This window comes from Bombus pascuorum, chromosome 12 (assembly GCF_905332965.1).
Source record: "Bombus pascuorum chromosome 12, iyBomPasc1.1, whole genome shotgun sequence".
Taxonomy (NCBI): domain Eukaryota; kingdom Metazoa; phylum Arthropoda; class Insecta; order Hymenoptera; family Apidae; genus Bombus; species Bombus pascuorum.
Genome location: NC_083499.1, coordinates 6,303,960 through 6,321,440, shown reverse-complemented (window position 1 = coordinate 6,321,440; position 17,481 = coordinate 6,303,960). Strand labels below are relative to the sequence as shown.

At 39.2% G+C, this 17,481-nt stretch overlaps 2 protein-coding genes across 4 annotated transcripts in view; one reads left to right on the top strand and one right to left on the bottom strand.

The window, feature by feature from the left end:
• The window catches only part of LOC132912767 (uncharacterized), a 169,005-nt gene that overhangs the window by 21,423 nt on the left and 130,101 nt on the right, over window positions 1–17,481 (bottom strand). For all 3 annotated transcript variants that reach the window (XM_060970480.1, XM_060970481.1, XM_060970482.1), the window contains 2 exons: window positions 2,432–2,478; window positions 356–730 (listed from right to left, as the gene is read on the bottom strand). In XM_060970480.1, the coding sequence (XP_060826463.1) occupies window positions 356–730; window positions 2,432–2,478 (422 nt within the window). The remainder of the gene's footprint in view (window positions 1–355; window positions 731–2,431; window positions 2,479–17,481) is intronic.
• Window positions 2,663–17,481, top strand: part of LOC132912792 (centrosomal and chromosomal factor-like) — a 216,481-nt gene continuing 201,662 nt past the window's right edge. The window contains exon 1 of the mRNA XM_060970537.1: window positions 2,663–2,678. The gene's annotated coding sequence lies outside the window, so the exon portion shown is untranslated. The remainder of the gene's footprint in view (window positions 2,679–17,481) is intronic.

The following is a 17,481-nucleotide window of genomic DNA, read 5'->3' as shown; positions in this document are numbered from 1 at the left end:
TATACCCATCGGGATATATACCCAATCCACGCGACTTGTATACGAGTGTCGAATTTACTCTGGAAACTCGCGGCTTAATCTGTCGTTTATGTCTGCTCGATTTTATATACTGTATTCTGGAAGCAAAGTCTTGTTCAAAATACATCGCCGTTCGAAACGAATGCTCTTTTCCCTGTAACTGTCTATCCTCGAAAGAAAAACGTTCACTTGAAAATGCTTCGACTTTTCTTTTTGAGAAAAGCAGCACGATTTTATCTAGCGAGACAAGCGGACACTTTAGGAGACACGGTTTTTCACAAATGGACATAAAAGAAGAGGCGAAAGGAAAAAAAAATAAGGGAGAAAATACACATACCTCTTGGTCATACTTGTCGATAATTTCATCGGTGATTGCCTCGTTCGATGCGACATCCTCGTCGGAACTGTTGACGGTGATCACCTCCCGCGAGTCAAAGTTCTTGGAACCGGAGGACGTCCCGTCGACCAACCCAGTGGACGCTGCCGTGGACACGTTCGAATTCCTAGTGTCGTCCCTCGACATCGCCTCGTGCGACTCGGCTACAGCCTTGAGTTCGTCCTCGTACTCGTCCTCGCCCTCATAATCCTCCTCCACCTGCTCGGTCTCGGTGCGTTCCACCCGCTCACGCTCGCCTCGCGAGTCAGGGCCAATCGCATCCTCCAGGGTGACGCTCGACACGCTCGCATTTCTTCTTTCAGGGCTGCTTGCAGCCTGAAATGGAGAAACAGGTGGCGTGTTCTGGATTCTTTTAGCATTTCTTGATAAGTAGCTCGAAGTTAACTGACTTTATCGCGAGACGTTGCTTGTAGTTGAAATATTTCTTTTAAGTTAGATAAGTTAGATTTAGGTAAGCTTTGGCAAGTTCTTCAGTTTTAGAATTTAAAAGAAAAGTGTGCCAAATAAAATTTAATGGATACAATTTTTGGGGAAAAGATAATTTTCGAGGAAGTATCTTATTTATATAAATATCTTTTTATCGGCAATTGTTTTCCGTGTTGATGGTGAAAATAGCTTTTGAAATTGATGGTATATATTTCCTGGAATATTTCGAAAACTATTACAGATAAAGGAATTTCGTCAACGGACGAGTTTTGTGTTTTTGAGCGAACAATATTGCGTAAATAATCAATTTGCATATCGGTTCGCTGTTATTGTTACACGTGTGCGATGCGCACCTGATTCTTCGTACGAGATTGACGTCGTACAATACAGCTAAATGAAGTCTACTCTGATACGTTAGTCATATAACCAGTGTCTCATACACCTATAATAACTTTACGCGTACTAAAATGAAATTGCGCGGCACGTTGTATAAAATTGTTACGTTATAACAAAGGATGATAGGTAACTCTGAATTTTCTATACACAGCGTATACGAAACAGCGGACGCCCTATGGAAATTGCGAGTTATTCCAAAATGGAAATAATAATTTTTGTATTTAATTTTATTTCGCTCGTTTAATTGCTCCGTCTTAGCCAGCTACAAATTATTCCATTTTTCCCTGTCCCGCAATGAATGCGCACAATTTATTTACGCGAAGTGACCATCGCAAATCGTAAATTTCATACGTTACACGGTCGCTTTTATCAGGATCTTGACAATCGGTTGCTATTGAAACGCAATTTCAGTTCATATTCTTCTTTTTTTGTTCCAGTTATTTTGCAGATGGACGCGATACATTTGTTTAATGGTAATGGATGTCTATTTATTTATTTGTTCATGGTTTATCGATAAGCCAGAGTCGATCGTACAACCGCGTAAAAATTAATGGGAAATCGCGGTGTGAAACGATGCGTTCGGCCGTTTTTGTTACGAGAGAAAAGAAAAACACGAATTTTGAATGAACGACAAGAATGACCGTTTCCCTTTGAACGTTTACAACCTTCGCTGGTTTTTATATACTCGCAACATTTTAGACGCGCCTCGTGCTTTACGAACCTTGTCACCTTACGGTGAAATAGTTATCGATTTCTGGTGTACTTTACGAGTTTCTTCTTGCGCCGCTTACGTGAACGGAGAACATAAAGTAAAATAGAAAAAGCTCGTTCCCGTCTACCATCGAGGTTAAAATTTACAACCTTCTCCATCGAAAGCTAGACAACTTAACGAGCACGGCATAAAACCGGAATATATCTTTTTCTATCGTAATTAGATGGCTTGACGAAACGACTATATTTCTTATCGCGAAAGCGTTCAAATTTAACTTGGTGTACTTTATGGGATTATACCCAAAAAAGGATGCAGGTTGGAGCGATAAGAAACGATTTACGATACATTCCGTGCACGTTCTGGGATACGTTGCCTCTCGGAGTTTCATCGGTTAGAATCTATCTAGTCGAGACACAAACACGAAGTCATGCGCGTTCATCCAGATGGGGAAACAACGACAATGAGATTTTTTTCGCTCTTACTTCTGCGGTTTGCAACGACGTCTTCTTCTGTGGATTGTTCCCGGTATCTGTAACAAAAAGCAAAACACGATTGGTTAGTGTCGTGATTCTATGTTAACCATGAAATATTGAAGAATTTAAGTTTCGAACGTGTTTCAAAATATAGATAATAAGATTCTTGGACAATTGTAACCAACATCCTAACGTGGATGTTAAACATTAAAGCCAAAAGTAAGAGGCAGAAGTGGAAAGAGAAAAATACAGAGAGGTGCGGAAAAAACTGTGAAAGAATTGGAATAAAACGAAGGAAAGTCGGGCAGAGGTGGGTAGTAGTGGTTGGAGAAACGTGACACACAGTGTGAACGAAAAGAGTTCGTGAATGCGACAAGGGAGAATCGTATAGAGGAAAATAGCGAAGGCTCGAGTTTTGGAGGAAAAATTTGCTTTCAAAAGCAGCAAAAAAATTTCTTTTTTTTTTAAGCTCGTGAAAGTAACTCTTTTTCCCGAATATGGAAGCAACCCATTCTCTAGATTCATCTGCCGACATAATTGAGTCTGGGAATATTAGAGGGGTTCGTTTTCGTTTCTCGTGACGAATCCATACTATTTTTCTCCCGGAGGATTTTCAGCCTGGCTGCTTTCAACTAAATTCAAAACTTTAATTATCTGTTTGCATTTAGTTTCAACAATCCGGTTTCCTTCTCAAAATTTTCTACACCATACCGCTTTCATTCCATCCCTTGCTCTCTGTTTCGGTTCAATCGTTACGGAGATATTGTGAACTTTGCATGGCCAAGGATTGAATTTCGAGAACAGACGGACTTGGCCAAACACCGGTAGTCACTTGCAGCCATTTAAATAGCCCGATTGCTAAGTACACGGTTAACTATGTGTTTGTTTAACGTAATACGCCTCGAGACCAGGTTTACCGAACCACGTCCGAGAAGATCCTGCCGCGAGAAATTCGTAAACCGACGATTGCGCCTACATTCTCATTCGATCGTCATCTCCGCGGACTCGTTTCAATCGTGAACCTTGACTGAATAACAGAGAGTTTCGATGAGATTGATGTACGGATAACTTGCTCTTCAGGAGTGAAACGCTAGGTAACTGGTTAACGTAAAGAAGTTTCTTAAAGAGGAACAGGCATTAGGAGGAAATTTATGGTTTTTCGAACGAATTGTCTGCGAATGTCATCCACGTTTCGCCTTTGGATTGCAGTTGAAAAATACGAGGTGACTCTACGTATTCCTGACGTATCATATATCTTTTGGAATATTCATCGAAATATGCAGTTGTGGAATTTTTAAGCTCGTCACGCGACTACCGGAATGTTGAATTGAAGTTCTCACGCGACCCACCGGTGCACGATCAATGGATTTCCGTACGGTCTTAATTTCTATAAGCCAGGTTCGCTATCTATTTAAAATTGATTCTAGATGAATCTTTCAGAATAATATCGACACGAGGTACAGCATAAATTTATCATTAGGTACGCTTCTTGTCTCGTATTTGGGCATTCTAGAACCCCATTTTGGTTAATTTAATTATTCGAGAACCACAACCCATTTTGGTTACGTTATAGCCACGAGATAATAGGTTACGACTCAAAATTAATTCAAACAACGTACGAGATAACGCTGGAAGATAAAATTCAAATGTTCCTTCGTCAACTCTAGTACGCTGTCTTCTTTTAGCACTTCTTGAGTCGTTAGTATAGCCAAATAGGTGAATTTTCAGTTTCTTTTCAAAAGACTTTGATAAAGCGATACGTTCTTTTTTTTTGTGATAAATATTCATTTAGTTTTTCAACGGAGGCCATCGATGGATATGTCTCTTTGCTTTTAGGTAAGCGAAAGAATACTTTAGCATATTTAATTTCTTTTAGTTGAATACGTTTGAACAGTTTTGTCGAAATAGTCGTCACAATTGAAATTGAACGGTATCGTTCCATCATTTTACAAACAAATCAGTCGTAGGTGTATCCTCCAAAAGGAATCACAGAGTACATGGAAGTTCCTAACATGTTTGGTCCATGACTGCGAGTGTTGTATGCAAGTGGGAAGATTTTACCCCCAAGAGCCCTGTGACAAGCACAGTCATTGATTGAGCGACGGAGCTTGTAGTTAGAGCATAATGGAGGCAAGCAAGGTGACAAAGGCGCCAGAGAGAATCCGGCAAGGGCTGTAATTGTCCTGCCCTGGTTTTAATCACGATCTCCCAATGGGAAACAACATCGATTAAATGTTTTAATCACACGGTAACGAGCAAGTGAAACGAGATAACGGATGGTTCCGTGTTGCGTCGTGTAATAATTTACCGCGAATCGATGTTTGCGTACCGAAAAATTTCTATGCATCGGTAACTGTAACCGAGGATGGAATTAATCACTTTTCTATTACCAATAACATATGGGCGGGTAGCCCTTTTGCGGTGAATGAAAAACTCTAGTTTAAACAATTTTTACTACGTGGCGATGCAATATATTTCTCTTCATTCTTTTTTTTTTTTTTTTTTTTTTTTTTTGGTACAGAAAACAACACCCTATCCTAGTGAAATTTGTAACTTTTCGCTATTTTGTGGATTTTAGTGGAATATTTCGAGAGAATATAAATATCGTTTTGTTTGTGAGAAATCGTGAGAAACGAAATGGAAGGAACTCGGGAGGAAAATTCGAACATTAAAAAGTTTATACGTATAGTAAAATTGGTAAATTTCTATAGAGATTCGAATTGCAGATCTTTGATTTCGAAAGCTAAGACTGTTTTTATTACGTGTGGTTTACATTCATATATGATGTTGCAAACGTGATCATTGATAATGTAATATGAAACTTAACTGATATACAATTTATAATACATACAGCTTTGCGGATGATTTTTGTATGGTATTACTTTGGTAGAGATACAACGCCGATGATACAGTTAACGAAACAATGAATTAGTTTCGTCGGCGTATAATTTTGCGATTAAACTGTTAATCTTGTTAATCGACATATATACAAGCAAATGCGCATCGACCAATAAATCCTCTCTTTTTAACGCGTAAAACCGTACGCAAATAATGCATGTTTACTCGAAGCCAAAATACGATCTGCAGTGCTGAAAAAGGCGAATAATTTAACGTCCTATGATACTTGTTCTACCTAAACATCCTCTACTTGTTGACTCGAGGTCCATTATCATTAAAACAACTCCGAAATTGTCCCAACACTAATTATTCAATAGATTCGATTTTCCTACAGTTTACCACAATCTGTACGAATAAGAGATATTCAAAAAAAAAAAGAAAAAATAAAAAGAAGAAAAAGGAAGAAGATACACAAAGAACTCTATAAACTAGAAGAAGAATTAAGGAGAAGGGCAGGATTTAATAAATTAATCAGTTAAATAATTGATCAAACAAATAATAACCAACCTCAGACTTTTAAGCAGAAGTGTGCATAAAGTTGCATAATACATCGACACGTGTTTCATAAGCCCATTTGTTAGCATTGTGGGAAATGGAAATAGAAATGGAAATGGGAACCGCAGAAATCGCAAAATCAGAAGTTAGACGAGTAGAAAGCCCGCGTTGATTATTACGATCGGTTGAACGCAGCGATTCGGTGGATTTGCAGTCGCAGCTGATTCCGAGGGGGCGGCGATTTTTCAAACACGGGCTGACATTACGCGTCGGCCGACGATGTAATATCGTATCGCAGACCCCACGGGGAACGTCGATATTTCTATCGTCGGTTATTTCCCGGGCCCGTTTATGAGTTCCGACCGAGGATAAAAAGGAGGCTTCCCTCTTTATTGCCGTGTTTTTCGCGGTGTCGCCGCCGCGCCGCGTACGGTGTCCACCCCCGTCTCGGACAAAAAAGCTTTCATAAAGGTTCGTTCGACGCGTTTATAACGATACTACCAACGAGAACGAAACGGTCGTTGGACGAATTGCCGAAACGTGCTGACGATATAATTTTTAAAGGTAATAAAATGGATCTGGTCGAAGAATGTTTCTACCATTTTTCCTCCCGTAATAACGAAACGACGCTTGATTATGGATGGCACAAGGACACAAAAGAAGCGGAAGGAAAAATCGGTCTCGCAGTTACGTCGCGTTTGAATATCAAGTTGACAGGAAATTAGATATATCTATGGTTCCTCTTTTCTGTGTAGCGCGCACAGGTTATCGGTATTTTCGTCTTTGAAAGCGAACCAGGAATTTGATTTCTTTTAGACGGATCGACTCTTGTGAATGAGCCCTTTCCGAGCGATGAAAAAAGCCGGCAGAATAACCAGAGCGAGGGAGGATGTCAATTGCTCGTGCCAGCGGCTTGATCAGGTATTAATATCGACGCGATCCGCTCGATTGCACTTGAGTGGCTTGCTAATTGTAAGTCCGTCCTGAATTCCTACCACTGGCAAAGAATCGGTGATTTATTACGCTGAACCCGGAAGATCTCGTTGTCGATTCAGCAGGTTAATTGAAACGCAAACAAAACAAATAAAAATCCGAACGGTAGCCTCTGCTTTTGACGTGTTTATCTTACGCTAATGGAATATCGCAACTGTTCTATTCGTAGCTCGGCAAACAGATATTCTTTCGATTCTGTAGCATATGTTTCCTATATCTCTTCATCAAGTCGAAAGTCAACGTCACGTTACAACTCTGTTCCTTTATCTTTCTTTCTTTCTTTCTTCCTTTCCACGTTCCGTGACATTTGAAAGAAATGGGGTAAAAAGAATTTACGGTGTCAATGAAGCGAACGTTCTGGCTCACCGTTCTCGATAGCGTAAATAATCATTTTCATCCTAAGCCATACCATGTAACGAAGCCACGACAGGAAATGTAAAAGACTTATCGGGTCGAATATTGGCCGGTGCGCATCGTGGTCCCGGTTTTCCGATACTTCATTCTCTAATCCCTGGTACAGCCTTCTTTCTCCTTCTCTCTCTCTTTTCCTCTCTTCCTCTCTCTCTTTCTCTCTTCCAGCCACCCTCTTTCTCTTTCCCTCGTTCCCTTACTTTTTACCGTTTTCAAGCTACCAGTTGGCCACGGAACGCGCAATCTGCTGCCAGTCTAGCAGCCTAGCTGCATCCGTTGAAAGGAAATCCACGTGGCTGGTGATCGATGAATACACGCGCTCGCCCCGAGAGAAGCTTGGATTAAACGAACTTGGAAATGCGATGCGATGTTTACGCGCGACTTTCGAATCAGCGGCTTTTGCGATTTACTTCGGAACTGGTTGTTTGCCCTTTCGATCTTCAATTAACGTGTCTTTAGATTCTAAACTGATGTACTGTCTGTACAGACAAAGTCGAATCGAATGTTGGTACAGGTATTTGCAATTGTATTATTCGTAAGAAATCTTGGCAACATTGAGGATGTTTACGCAAATTAATCTTTTTATGAATGCAATAAAGAAATGCGATCTATATAGAGATTCGTTTCTTCTTCCAAGTACCGCAATATCTTACTTTCGATTTTGTATATTTTGTATCGGGCGTTGAAATTAATGCCGTGTTCTCTATACGTAGATTTCATTTATCTGCATCGATTTTAGGCCAGTCGTAATTTATTCGAACAATAGGAAATTATTTTCAGAAGTTTCTCATTTAGAAGGACCAAAATTATCAAATTTATAATTTTGCAATGGGAAAGCACCGATGAATTACCAACTTGATTGACTTGATTGGTTGACAGTGATTTTCGTACAAATGTATAGACTTTCGCAGTGTAGTTAAATTTCACTGTTTTGATTTGATTGTTTGCTATAATTAACAGATTATTGGCATGCATGAGAATTCGAGTAAATGGCGGGCGATAGAGGACCGAGAATGTGCGTACTATGTTTAAAGTATCAATAGCGACTGAAGAGAGATTCCTAGAATGAACTGCGGATCGACATGCATGGAGCTATGTACGCAGAGATTTGCCACGTGTTGACTGCAGTATAATTGAGAAGCTGGGAAGCCTTGAAAGGCTCGCGCGAAAATTTAGACGGAGAATTTAGGGAATAGGGAATTCTTCTCAGCATTAATATTACTATTATTTTATTGCTATTTTGTTCTTAAACATATAGTTTCGTTCAGATCTATTTTATGCATAATGTATAAAAACCTACTTACGATGTAAAATTCTTACATCATGTGTAAACAACATATCAAGATTAGTTAGCATTTCGATATTTGAAATACGAAATTCCTAAGAGAACATCGATATCCTGTTTGAAACAGCGATCCCATGTTTCATTAGCGTAGCTCCTATGTATCAACATGCAGAATGCATTTACTCTGCATCTGCTAACAATATGCTATTAATGCTGTTGAATTCCTGATTTCTGATTATCGTGTATTCTTTCCTAATATCATCGTATCACGGATTAACGTTGTTCGGACAAATTTTACGGTTGCAACTGCGAGACCCTCAGTTAAAATTTAAACGACTCGACGAGGAAACCTGTTTTCCTCTCACGGTGGAGATTGAAGCTCGACCACGAAATGGACCAAGCTGCTTGTAACCCATATCGATTCGAGACGTGTGTCAACATCGATTGAATCTATAATCCTTCACAGAGGGATTAATACGAGGATCCTTGAAGTGATGTCAAGGGTGTAGAATTGCGTGTCCGGTTATCGATCGGTCTAATCAGACCGTGTCAGACAAATCATCTTGACATTTGATCCTTTGTGCGGATGTACATGACAAATCGTGAAATTCCGACAACGGAATTTCGAGAAACATTTCTTCTTAGTCTCTTAAGGAAAGAAAAGTTGTTGGAATCATTGTGTGATTCTATGATATAGCTATTTAATTGCATTTATAAATAAAGATAAAAGCAGGACGAGTTTGTGTTATAATGGAAATATTATGTTAAAAGTATAATATCCTATATTATAGGTTATTAAATTTAAGTTATTAAAACAATATTGACTAATCTTTGAAGTTGTTCGAATCATTATGAGGGACTGGCGTGTATGGGATTAAATATACAGTGGACAACGAGTAAAGTCGTAATCATTAAGCGCGAAAGCGTAGAATAAAATAGCATTAGTCTCGTTGCGGGAAATTCCGAGTGTTTGCAATGAAAATATTAAAACATCCAGGGTAGTTTGACGCGTATTGGTTTAGCTCGTCATTTCCAGTTGTTTCGTCGACGGGCTCGATGTTTTTTCTGTGACGTGCAAACACGTTTACCGAGATCTACGAACGTGTCTCCTTTTCATATCTTGTCAAACTCCTCGACTTTATCTTTGATCTTTGCCTTATAACTCTGTTTCTTCTCAAAAAAGCATTTACCAAGTTACGGTAACTGTTTGTTTAAATAATTTCAGTGGTTCCTGGAGGACGTAGAAAATTTTTGATTTAATAAGGATAGTTTGATAGAAACAGGAGAAAGTCGATCACTGTTTGATCCATCTATTACAGTTACTCGTATTGTTGTTGAACACTCACTTTTGCGTAACTTACTGCTGTTTTAATGTATGCAAGTATCTTGTAATTAGATCATAATGGATAATTATGCAAATTTATATTTTTACAGGCGCAACTAAGGGAATAAAATTTAAATAGAAATTTACCTGTTAAAGCTATAACGAGTATTATACTTTGGATATCCTATATTCTGCACATTTTTGCAACTTTTTTTTTGACATAAATGAATAAAAATCTGCGGTCTATTATCCGCAATTCTCATTTATCGTGATAAAACAAAATTGTTGGTTAATGAGCAATTTCAATGCCATATTTAGTACAAATGGCTCGAGAAACGTCAATAAACGATTATGTGTAATTAGAGACGCTGGCAGGCAATGCAAATCCGAAGTGATTCCAGAGAAGCATTAAATCCGCTTACAATTGGACTAATTAAATTTCATTCGAACCAGGACTCAAAGCGTCTTACTTGCAGTACGATCGAAAGTCAACTGTTCGGAAGGATAATTCGTTGAGACTCTGAGTGTAGCTGGTTCCAATTGTTTCTACGATCGATGACTAATCGACGGATTAACGACAGAATTGTAGAGAAGGATCGTTTCTGCTCGAGATGATCGTCCGGAAGCTGGCCTGCATACTTCCATAAAACGGTGTGCTTTCTTTCGAAGCTTTTGTTGCCGCGTCGGTCCGTCCTCTATGCATTGCAAATTAACCTTGATCCGGTCGAAAGCTGCTGTATTCATCGATACCAATCTTCTCCGCGTTTCCTTCCATAATCCTGTTCTGTTTTCCTCGTAAAAACTCGTTCGTAGACCTCTTCTTCGTTATTTTTCCGATCTTTGGACACTTTTTCGTTTTCTTGTTTCAATCTTTAATGGCTCACAATCGTATTCGAACGCTTTTGAAAACTTTTTATGAATCTACCGTGCGCGCTATACAACGGTTGAAGTTATAAAACAGTTTGAAATTTCAGTACGACAAGAACGGGTTATGGCGGTTATATTTGTAAAGTTTGGAACAAATCTGAAAATTACATATATAGGTGTTACACGATATTCAGCGCAGGTACATATTTTATAGAGTTCACAATAATTGTTCATTGCCATTTACCAAGGGATGTATTGATTTCCTCACGACATATATTTAAAGTATTTGAATATATTTAAAGTCACCACCGTATGCCAGCTCGTTCGATTTATGACACCTTGCTCCACTTTTACGCAAAAGCCCGCAAACAGTTTCCCTCCTTATATTGTGCTCTGTGTCCTATGCCCTTTTATATTGTACTCTCCTTCTCCTTTATACGAGGAAACCCTCTTAGCGTCGGAATTTCCGAGAGAAACGTGATCGGCTTTTTACGCCTGATCGCGACAATCTCGACATTCGTGCAAATTCTTACAGGTAGGATCATTTAACATTTATTTGATGTTGAAAATGGCATTCGAATGATTATGTTGCATATAAATTTTGTTCTAAATACAGGTTTACAGCGAAGGAAATTTTCCGAATACAATCACCACAGCTGTGTCACATTACAATGTTGATGAAATTTCCAAATGTTTCGCATAACACACTTAATATATACATGAAAGTTTACTATGAAAGTTAAACATCGAAATAAGTTTCTCGCGAGTCACTGTGTACGTACTTACGAAGATGCAAACGTTCGGTGGATAATACTAAATCGCAAAGACTAAAGTTACAGAAGTTTGGTGGCGGTGTTTCTCGCGGGTGGAATAAATTCCTATTGCTTCCGCAGGGATCAGTGAAAGGAATCGGAGGATTCACGGGTTTCCGGAAACCGTATAGCTTGTATATCGTTTCCAAAAACGGCTTTACGAGTAATATCGCGCAGGAACTGGCTTTCAAAACATTCACGATCGGGATTCACCTATAAACCGAGCAAAGCTATGCTGATCCGTTCACCAGTCTGGATCATTTGTACCGTTTACGTGTTTTCAAATCGTTGATGTCCTCGCAAGCAAAGTTTTTCGGTTTCTTCCGTCTTATTGGATCGATGCATGCGAAATACATTTTTCAAATAAAACACTTTAACCACGTGTAGGAAAACTTGTCAAGTCTATGTTTGTTGACTTTTAACTTTGATATCAGTTTGTTGGTTAAGGTAGTTGAAAGGAGAACAGATTCAAAGATATAAGCCTCCTAAAAATAGGTGATATATCTATAAAAAGCTTTTAAACAAATAAAAATATATCAAATAATTGACATTTATGATATGTTCCGTAGGTTCCAAAGTACATACACAATCCTACGATCAATTAAAAAGAACAGTTTTAATGTTATGAAATGAATCCGATCGATAGCGTGTTAAACCTTAAAATTACTTATTCTCTCTCTGTTGTCTTCGTACGCATCAACTTCCAGTCAAATTTCTACCAGATTACGGTCTATTTATTTTTCCGGCTTATTTAGCATGTATTTACAGTTTGTCTGTATTTACATCTAACTTGTACGTGTACATTATGGATCAGTATAAAGGAGGAAATGCTATAAAGAGTTTACGAATTTGTTCTGACTCGTTGGATTATTTTGAAGCACTCGTTATATCTGGCCAAGTCTTGGCATACGATTGCGCATTAATGATTTTGTCGGTAAATCCCTTTGAAGCTCTGTTTATCCTTTAACTGCAGATTATTAATTAGACAAGTAAAAGCTGGTGAATTTCAGCCAAAGATCAGGTATACAGATCGTACACTTATCGAAATATCGATTCTAGGTCTCGCGATAATTACAACGCCCTCAATTACAGCGTGATCGAGGATTTTCTACCCTCGACCTCCTTCCACTAGAGATTCGAACAGGAAATGAAAATTTCGTCGTAAAAATTTCATTTCTCGCCTAAAATTTCCATCGGCTAATGGAATTACGAGAAGTTTCGTGAGTCGATTTAAAAAGTAGTTTGACTACGTGGAGGATAAAAAAAAGTTTTATCAATCGAGAACACTGGTTCTTTGGAATATAACGAACGACTAACTCTTTGGAATAGTTAAACTAAAGGGTAATAAGATAATTCGTTTAATTATCGTATTAATCAGTTAACGAAATTTCTGCAGATGTAGAGATAGTAGTTGCTGTTCCTCAGCACTGAATCTGATGTCGTTCTTCTTTCACGTTCCGAGTGACAAGAATTATTATTAGCATATAGGAATTTCGTATTCATTACGACAAAATATTCAAACAGCTATATAGATTCTTACGAGAGTATCTGTGCTATATACGCTCCTCTATATATGTTCTTCAGATGTTTCATTCAACTAGATGTAGACCCTTGGATATTGGCGTGGCAGAGGTCAGGTGAAATTTTACACGTAGTAACAGATACTAGGACAAGCGTTCGAGAAAATGATCTTGAATGAAGATTGCTCTGGCGGTAAATGTCAGAGGGCCACCGCGATTGAAAAGTTTTCTTCCCCCGAAGATTGAATTTTCTTGTTCCTAAAATTCTCCCTACGCTAATGAGAATTTAAATTAACAATGTGTCCACGCAACCCTCGAAGTACGAAACCCTTGTCCAAAGAACTTTAGATTACATCACAAAGCATGTCGCGTTGTATTGCTTGCTGAGCTACTAGAAGTGATAGTTGTAAATAAAATCCACGACGGCCCGGCCAGTTAAGAAACGCAATCAAGCGGTGCTTTCACGTCTCGTTTTTCTTCTCCCTTTGTTAATTTCTCATAGCTGGTTGACCACAGAGTTGCAATTCTACCGTAGAATCAACCAGTTCACCCAGCACGAGGGCAAGGAACTTTTATGGAAGGGTTTTGTGGTAATGTTGATTTACGTGTTTCTCTTTCTGGGTTTGAGTTTTCTACCGCAAAAAACGGTTTCCTGTGATGTTAGATACCCGTACGCACGTAGAGGGAACTCGACGGATTAGCTTGGGACGAAGATTGAAATTTTTGTCGAATTAATTTTAATTGAGATCGGATATCAAGTAGAATCGTAAAGTGACTTTAGTGCATGGAAGATTTTTTCGTTTTCCCTTAGAGTGTAAATGAAGTTTGTCTCTCGAGTGGTTAAATAAAAGACCGACTAACTTTGCCTTCGATTAAATTCTGGTTCCTGAGCAATGTACTTTTGAAGAACGCCGGAAGATTAATATTGATTCTCAGTTCCACGTGCTGGATACCGATGGAGCCTGAACCACGAGCTCAAATCAAGTTAACGGAAATCCGTTTAAGAGAAACTTTTTAAGCGACTTCCTCCAGATTTATCTCGAAACTTTCCGACCAGAACTTTCACCTTCTACCCTTTTCGCCTATCGATGCTTCGCGTTCACGTTATTTCTAGACAATACGTCGATTCTACAAATTTTTATTTACGATTGGCCAAAAACAGTTATCGTACCGTCCACCTTGCATCGCGTTTCGACATCAAAATTCACTGTTATTCATTCTTCTTCTTGTGGAAGCAAGTTATTTGTTTCTTAAGAATCGAATGTTAATTGTACGTTTACGAATAAACGGATTGATCAATTTAATTTCCGAGAAACTTCACACGTCTTAGGACCATTACAGAGGATTTTTTAGACGACTGTAGGAAAATGAACGCGTTAAAAATATTTTTCGAATACCTTATAATTCCCAGTATCGTACAACTATGGAAACGCTACAACCTCAATCTCGATAGTTAGACAATATTCTATCAAAGTGGAATAAATTTCACCGAAGACGGTTTCGGCTATTTGTCTGATCCGTCAATGGTAATTCGCCTTGTAGATCCGCCGGTAACACGGTCGTCGATCGTCGGCGACGAGAATTAATTGAACGTAGGAAGAGATTCGGTTCCATGATGACATCGACGACAAGGTTGCATCGTTGTACCATCGAATTCGGATACTCGTTCGATCCTGTATTGTCCAATACCCACGAACACGATCGCGTCGATACATCTTTGTCTCGATGTTCTCTCGAAGAAGCTTGTATCTGTTCGATAGGCGAAAGATACGACCAAGGAACGGATAATCTTTGTCATTCGCAAAGAGTATAGTTTGTGAGCGATCAAGGTACCGGAGATTGGGCCTCTCTGCCTTCGCGTGATAGGCTTCGTAATTCGTTTTGCATCCTAAGACGTGTAATGGGTGGCGGAATCGATACGGCTGTCGTGTTTCTCCGGCCCTCGGAACTTTCATACGCGACTCGAGGATTTGCATGATGAAAGTGCTCCTCGTAAGGTAATTTTTTTCTCAGCGTTATCGGCGTATTATCGAGCGAAGACTATTTTTTTCAAGGAGGGTGTCGAGCAATTTCTATCGAGTAAATTTATCAGAGTAACGCGATGGAAGGAGAAATTCTTATGAGTGTGTTAAGCAATGCTCCCGTTTGGTGTAGGAGAAACCTCGTCGTGGTAGAACGATTCGAAGATCGCTTTTTTCAAGGAGAATGTCGACCAATCTCTATCGAGTTTTATCAGAGTAACGCGATGGGAAAGCGATTCTTATGGCTACGTTAAGATGCAATTTCGTTTACTGTATGAGTGAATCTTTTTGAAATATAGCAGAGTATCGGTTGACCGGTGTTTATAGGATCGAATCTCTGGCTGGTTAATTGGAGGATATATATCAATTTTTATTTATCAATCAATGTGTGTCGATTGTTCATGCGACGTGCCAATGAGTTTTCTCCTGGATAATTATTTTCGTTTCAACGAAAATGTCAAAGTGGGACCGAATAACCGAAAGTGTATTGTTAAAGCGATTTGCTTGAAGGATAAGATAAGAGTGGAAGCAGTTGTTAGGCAGCATGAACACGTTGCCCGACAGAAATAAAAGAAACTACAGAGTCGAAAACGCGCGTCGGAATTCTGGACTCGTCGTCGATCTCTTCGCCATCCAAGCATCCATTGTCTCGGTCGAATAGGATCACCGAGGCTTTGCTCGTCTCAGAGATGAACTTCGAATTCTCTTCGTAGAGACGAGCTTGGTAAAATCCTCGTGACCTCGGAGCCGTGGATACGTATTAAATCCCACCACCACATCGGCTTCATCGAGGATCGTTGAACGACGAATTAATGGAACGGAATAGTGCTCGAAGATATTCGGAATAGAAACTAATCAAAGGATAGCAGAAAAACTAAATATTGGCATGGAACGATACATAGGAAATTCCTGGAAAATTGATCGTTTTGAAAATACCTCGCTGGAAGTTAAGCTTAAATAAAGATCCCTGTGATCCTCCGTGCTGCGTAGTTATTCAAATATCGTTATTAGAGTCGAGTTTAATTTAATATCGACGCCCGAGCTTCTCGCTCTGGCCCGTTTACTTTCGAATTAAATTAAACAACGGAATATTTGAAGCTGCAATAATATTCCCGTCAAAGGAAGAATGTTGTTTTTCCCAAAGCGGAAATATCAAGAGTGCATTTCGAGATTAATATTCGACGAAAAACTATTAAAAGATATAAACACGAAAGGATGGCATACATCCATGCAAAAATATTAGAAAAGCTGCTTGTTTCATACGAAACGCGATGATTAATCCAAAATATCGACACGAGGGGTCAATTATCCTTATAAATATCAGTTTTCTGTACATTTTAATCTATGAAGATGCGAACGACTGATATATAAGAAGCAAATATTTGTTCAAACCATCTGAACGAATTAGAGCAATTAATATTATTATAATAATTATCTGTCAACCTCTTGACAACCTCTTAATATAAATTCTATCGAAAAAATATAGGCTAACTTGAGGATAGAAAACTTGAAGAAGTTTGCCAACACGACAGTTGTGGTAACGCAAGAACATATTGGATTTTAAAATTTCTCCGCTTTAAAAAATAAGCAATGTGACTTATCGTGTTCTTCTTCCTTCTGTCTTCGTATAATACTCATAAACGGGGGTGTATATGGCATCGCGCGTTCTTGGTGTACACGGTTATTCAACGCGAATAACACATTTTACGGGAATATCGACTCGTGGCACGGCGCGCGACTATTCAAGAGGGTTAATCGACCCTTGGAACGCGGGCTGCCGCCAGCGAGGGAAAAAATGCTCGATTTACCGGTTCGTACGCGTCGACGACTAACCGGCCAATATCGAGAACGTTTCTAGCGATTTATTTTCACCGTCAATTACAAAATATTTTTGCAATTTATGCGACATCCGGTCGGTGATTTACCGTGACATATATATACGGTGACCAGGTATAAATGGCGACACGTATGAAATATTTTTAACGCGGCGTTATTTATGACTTGATTTCACCCCTTTTACACGCGACCAAGTCATTTTCTTCCGTAGCGATATTTTTCATTTATCAGACGTGCGCGTGCGCTCTCTTGATCGTCGACGGGAAAAATTAAACTCGACAGAAACGGAATTAAAAGGAGGATGAAATGGTACGGTAACGGGAGAAGGGGCAAGAGGGTGAAAACGAGGCGGTCGTTTCCGGCACGAGGAGCTTCGGCCGCTTGCCATGGGAACGTTGTTTTTTAACTGGTCGATAATTAACAGGACTAACGTTTTATCGTCCGCGCGGAATCGGACTCGTTCAATTTCGTATAAACTCTAATTGCTGGCATGCCACGTCCATATATTTTCTCCGTCTCCGTCCATCTAACAAACATTGCTTTTCGCTTCCTCTCGGTTTCAAATGTGGTACGGCTCTAAATATTTTGTAGTTCGTT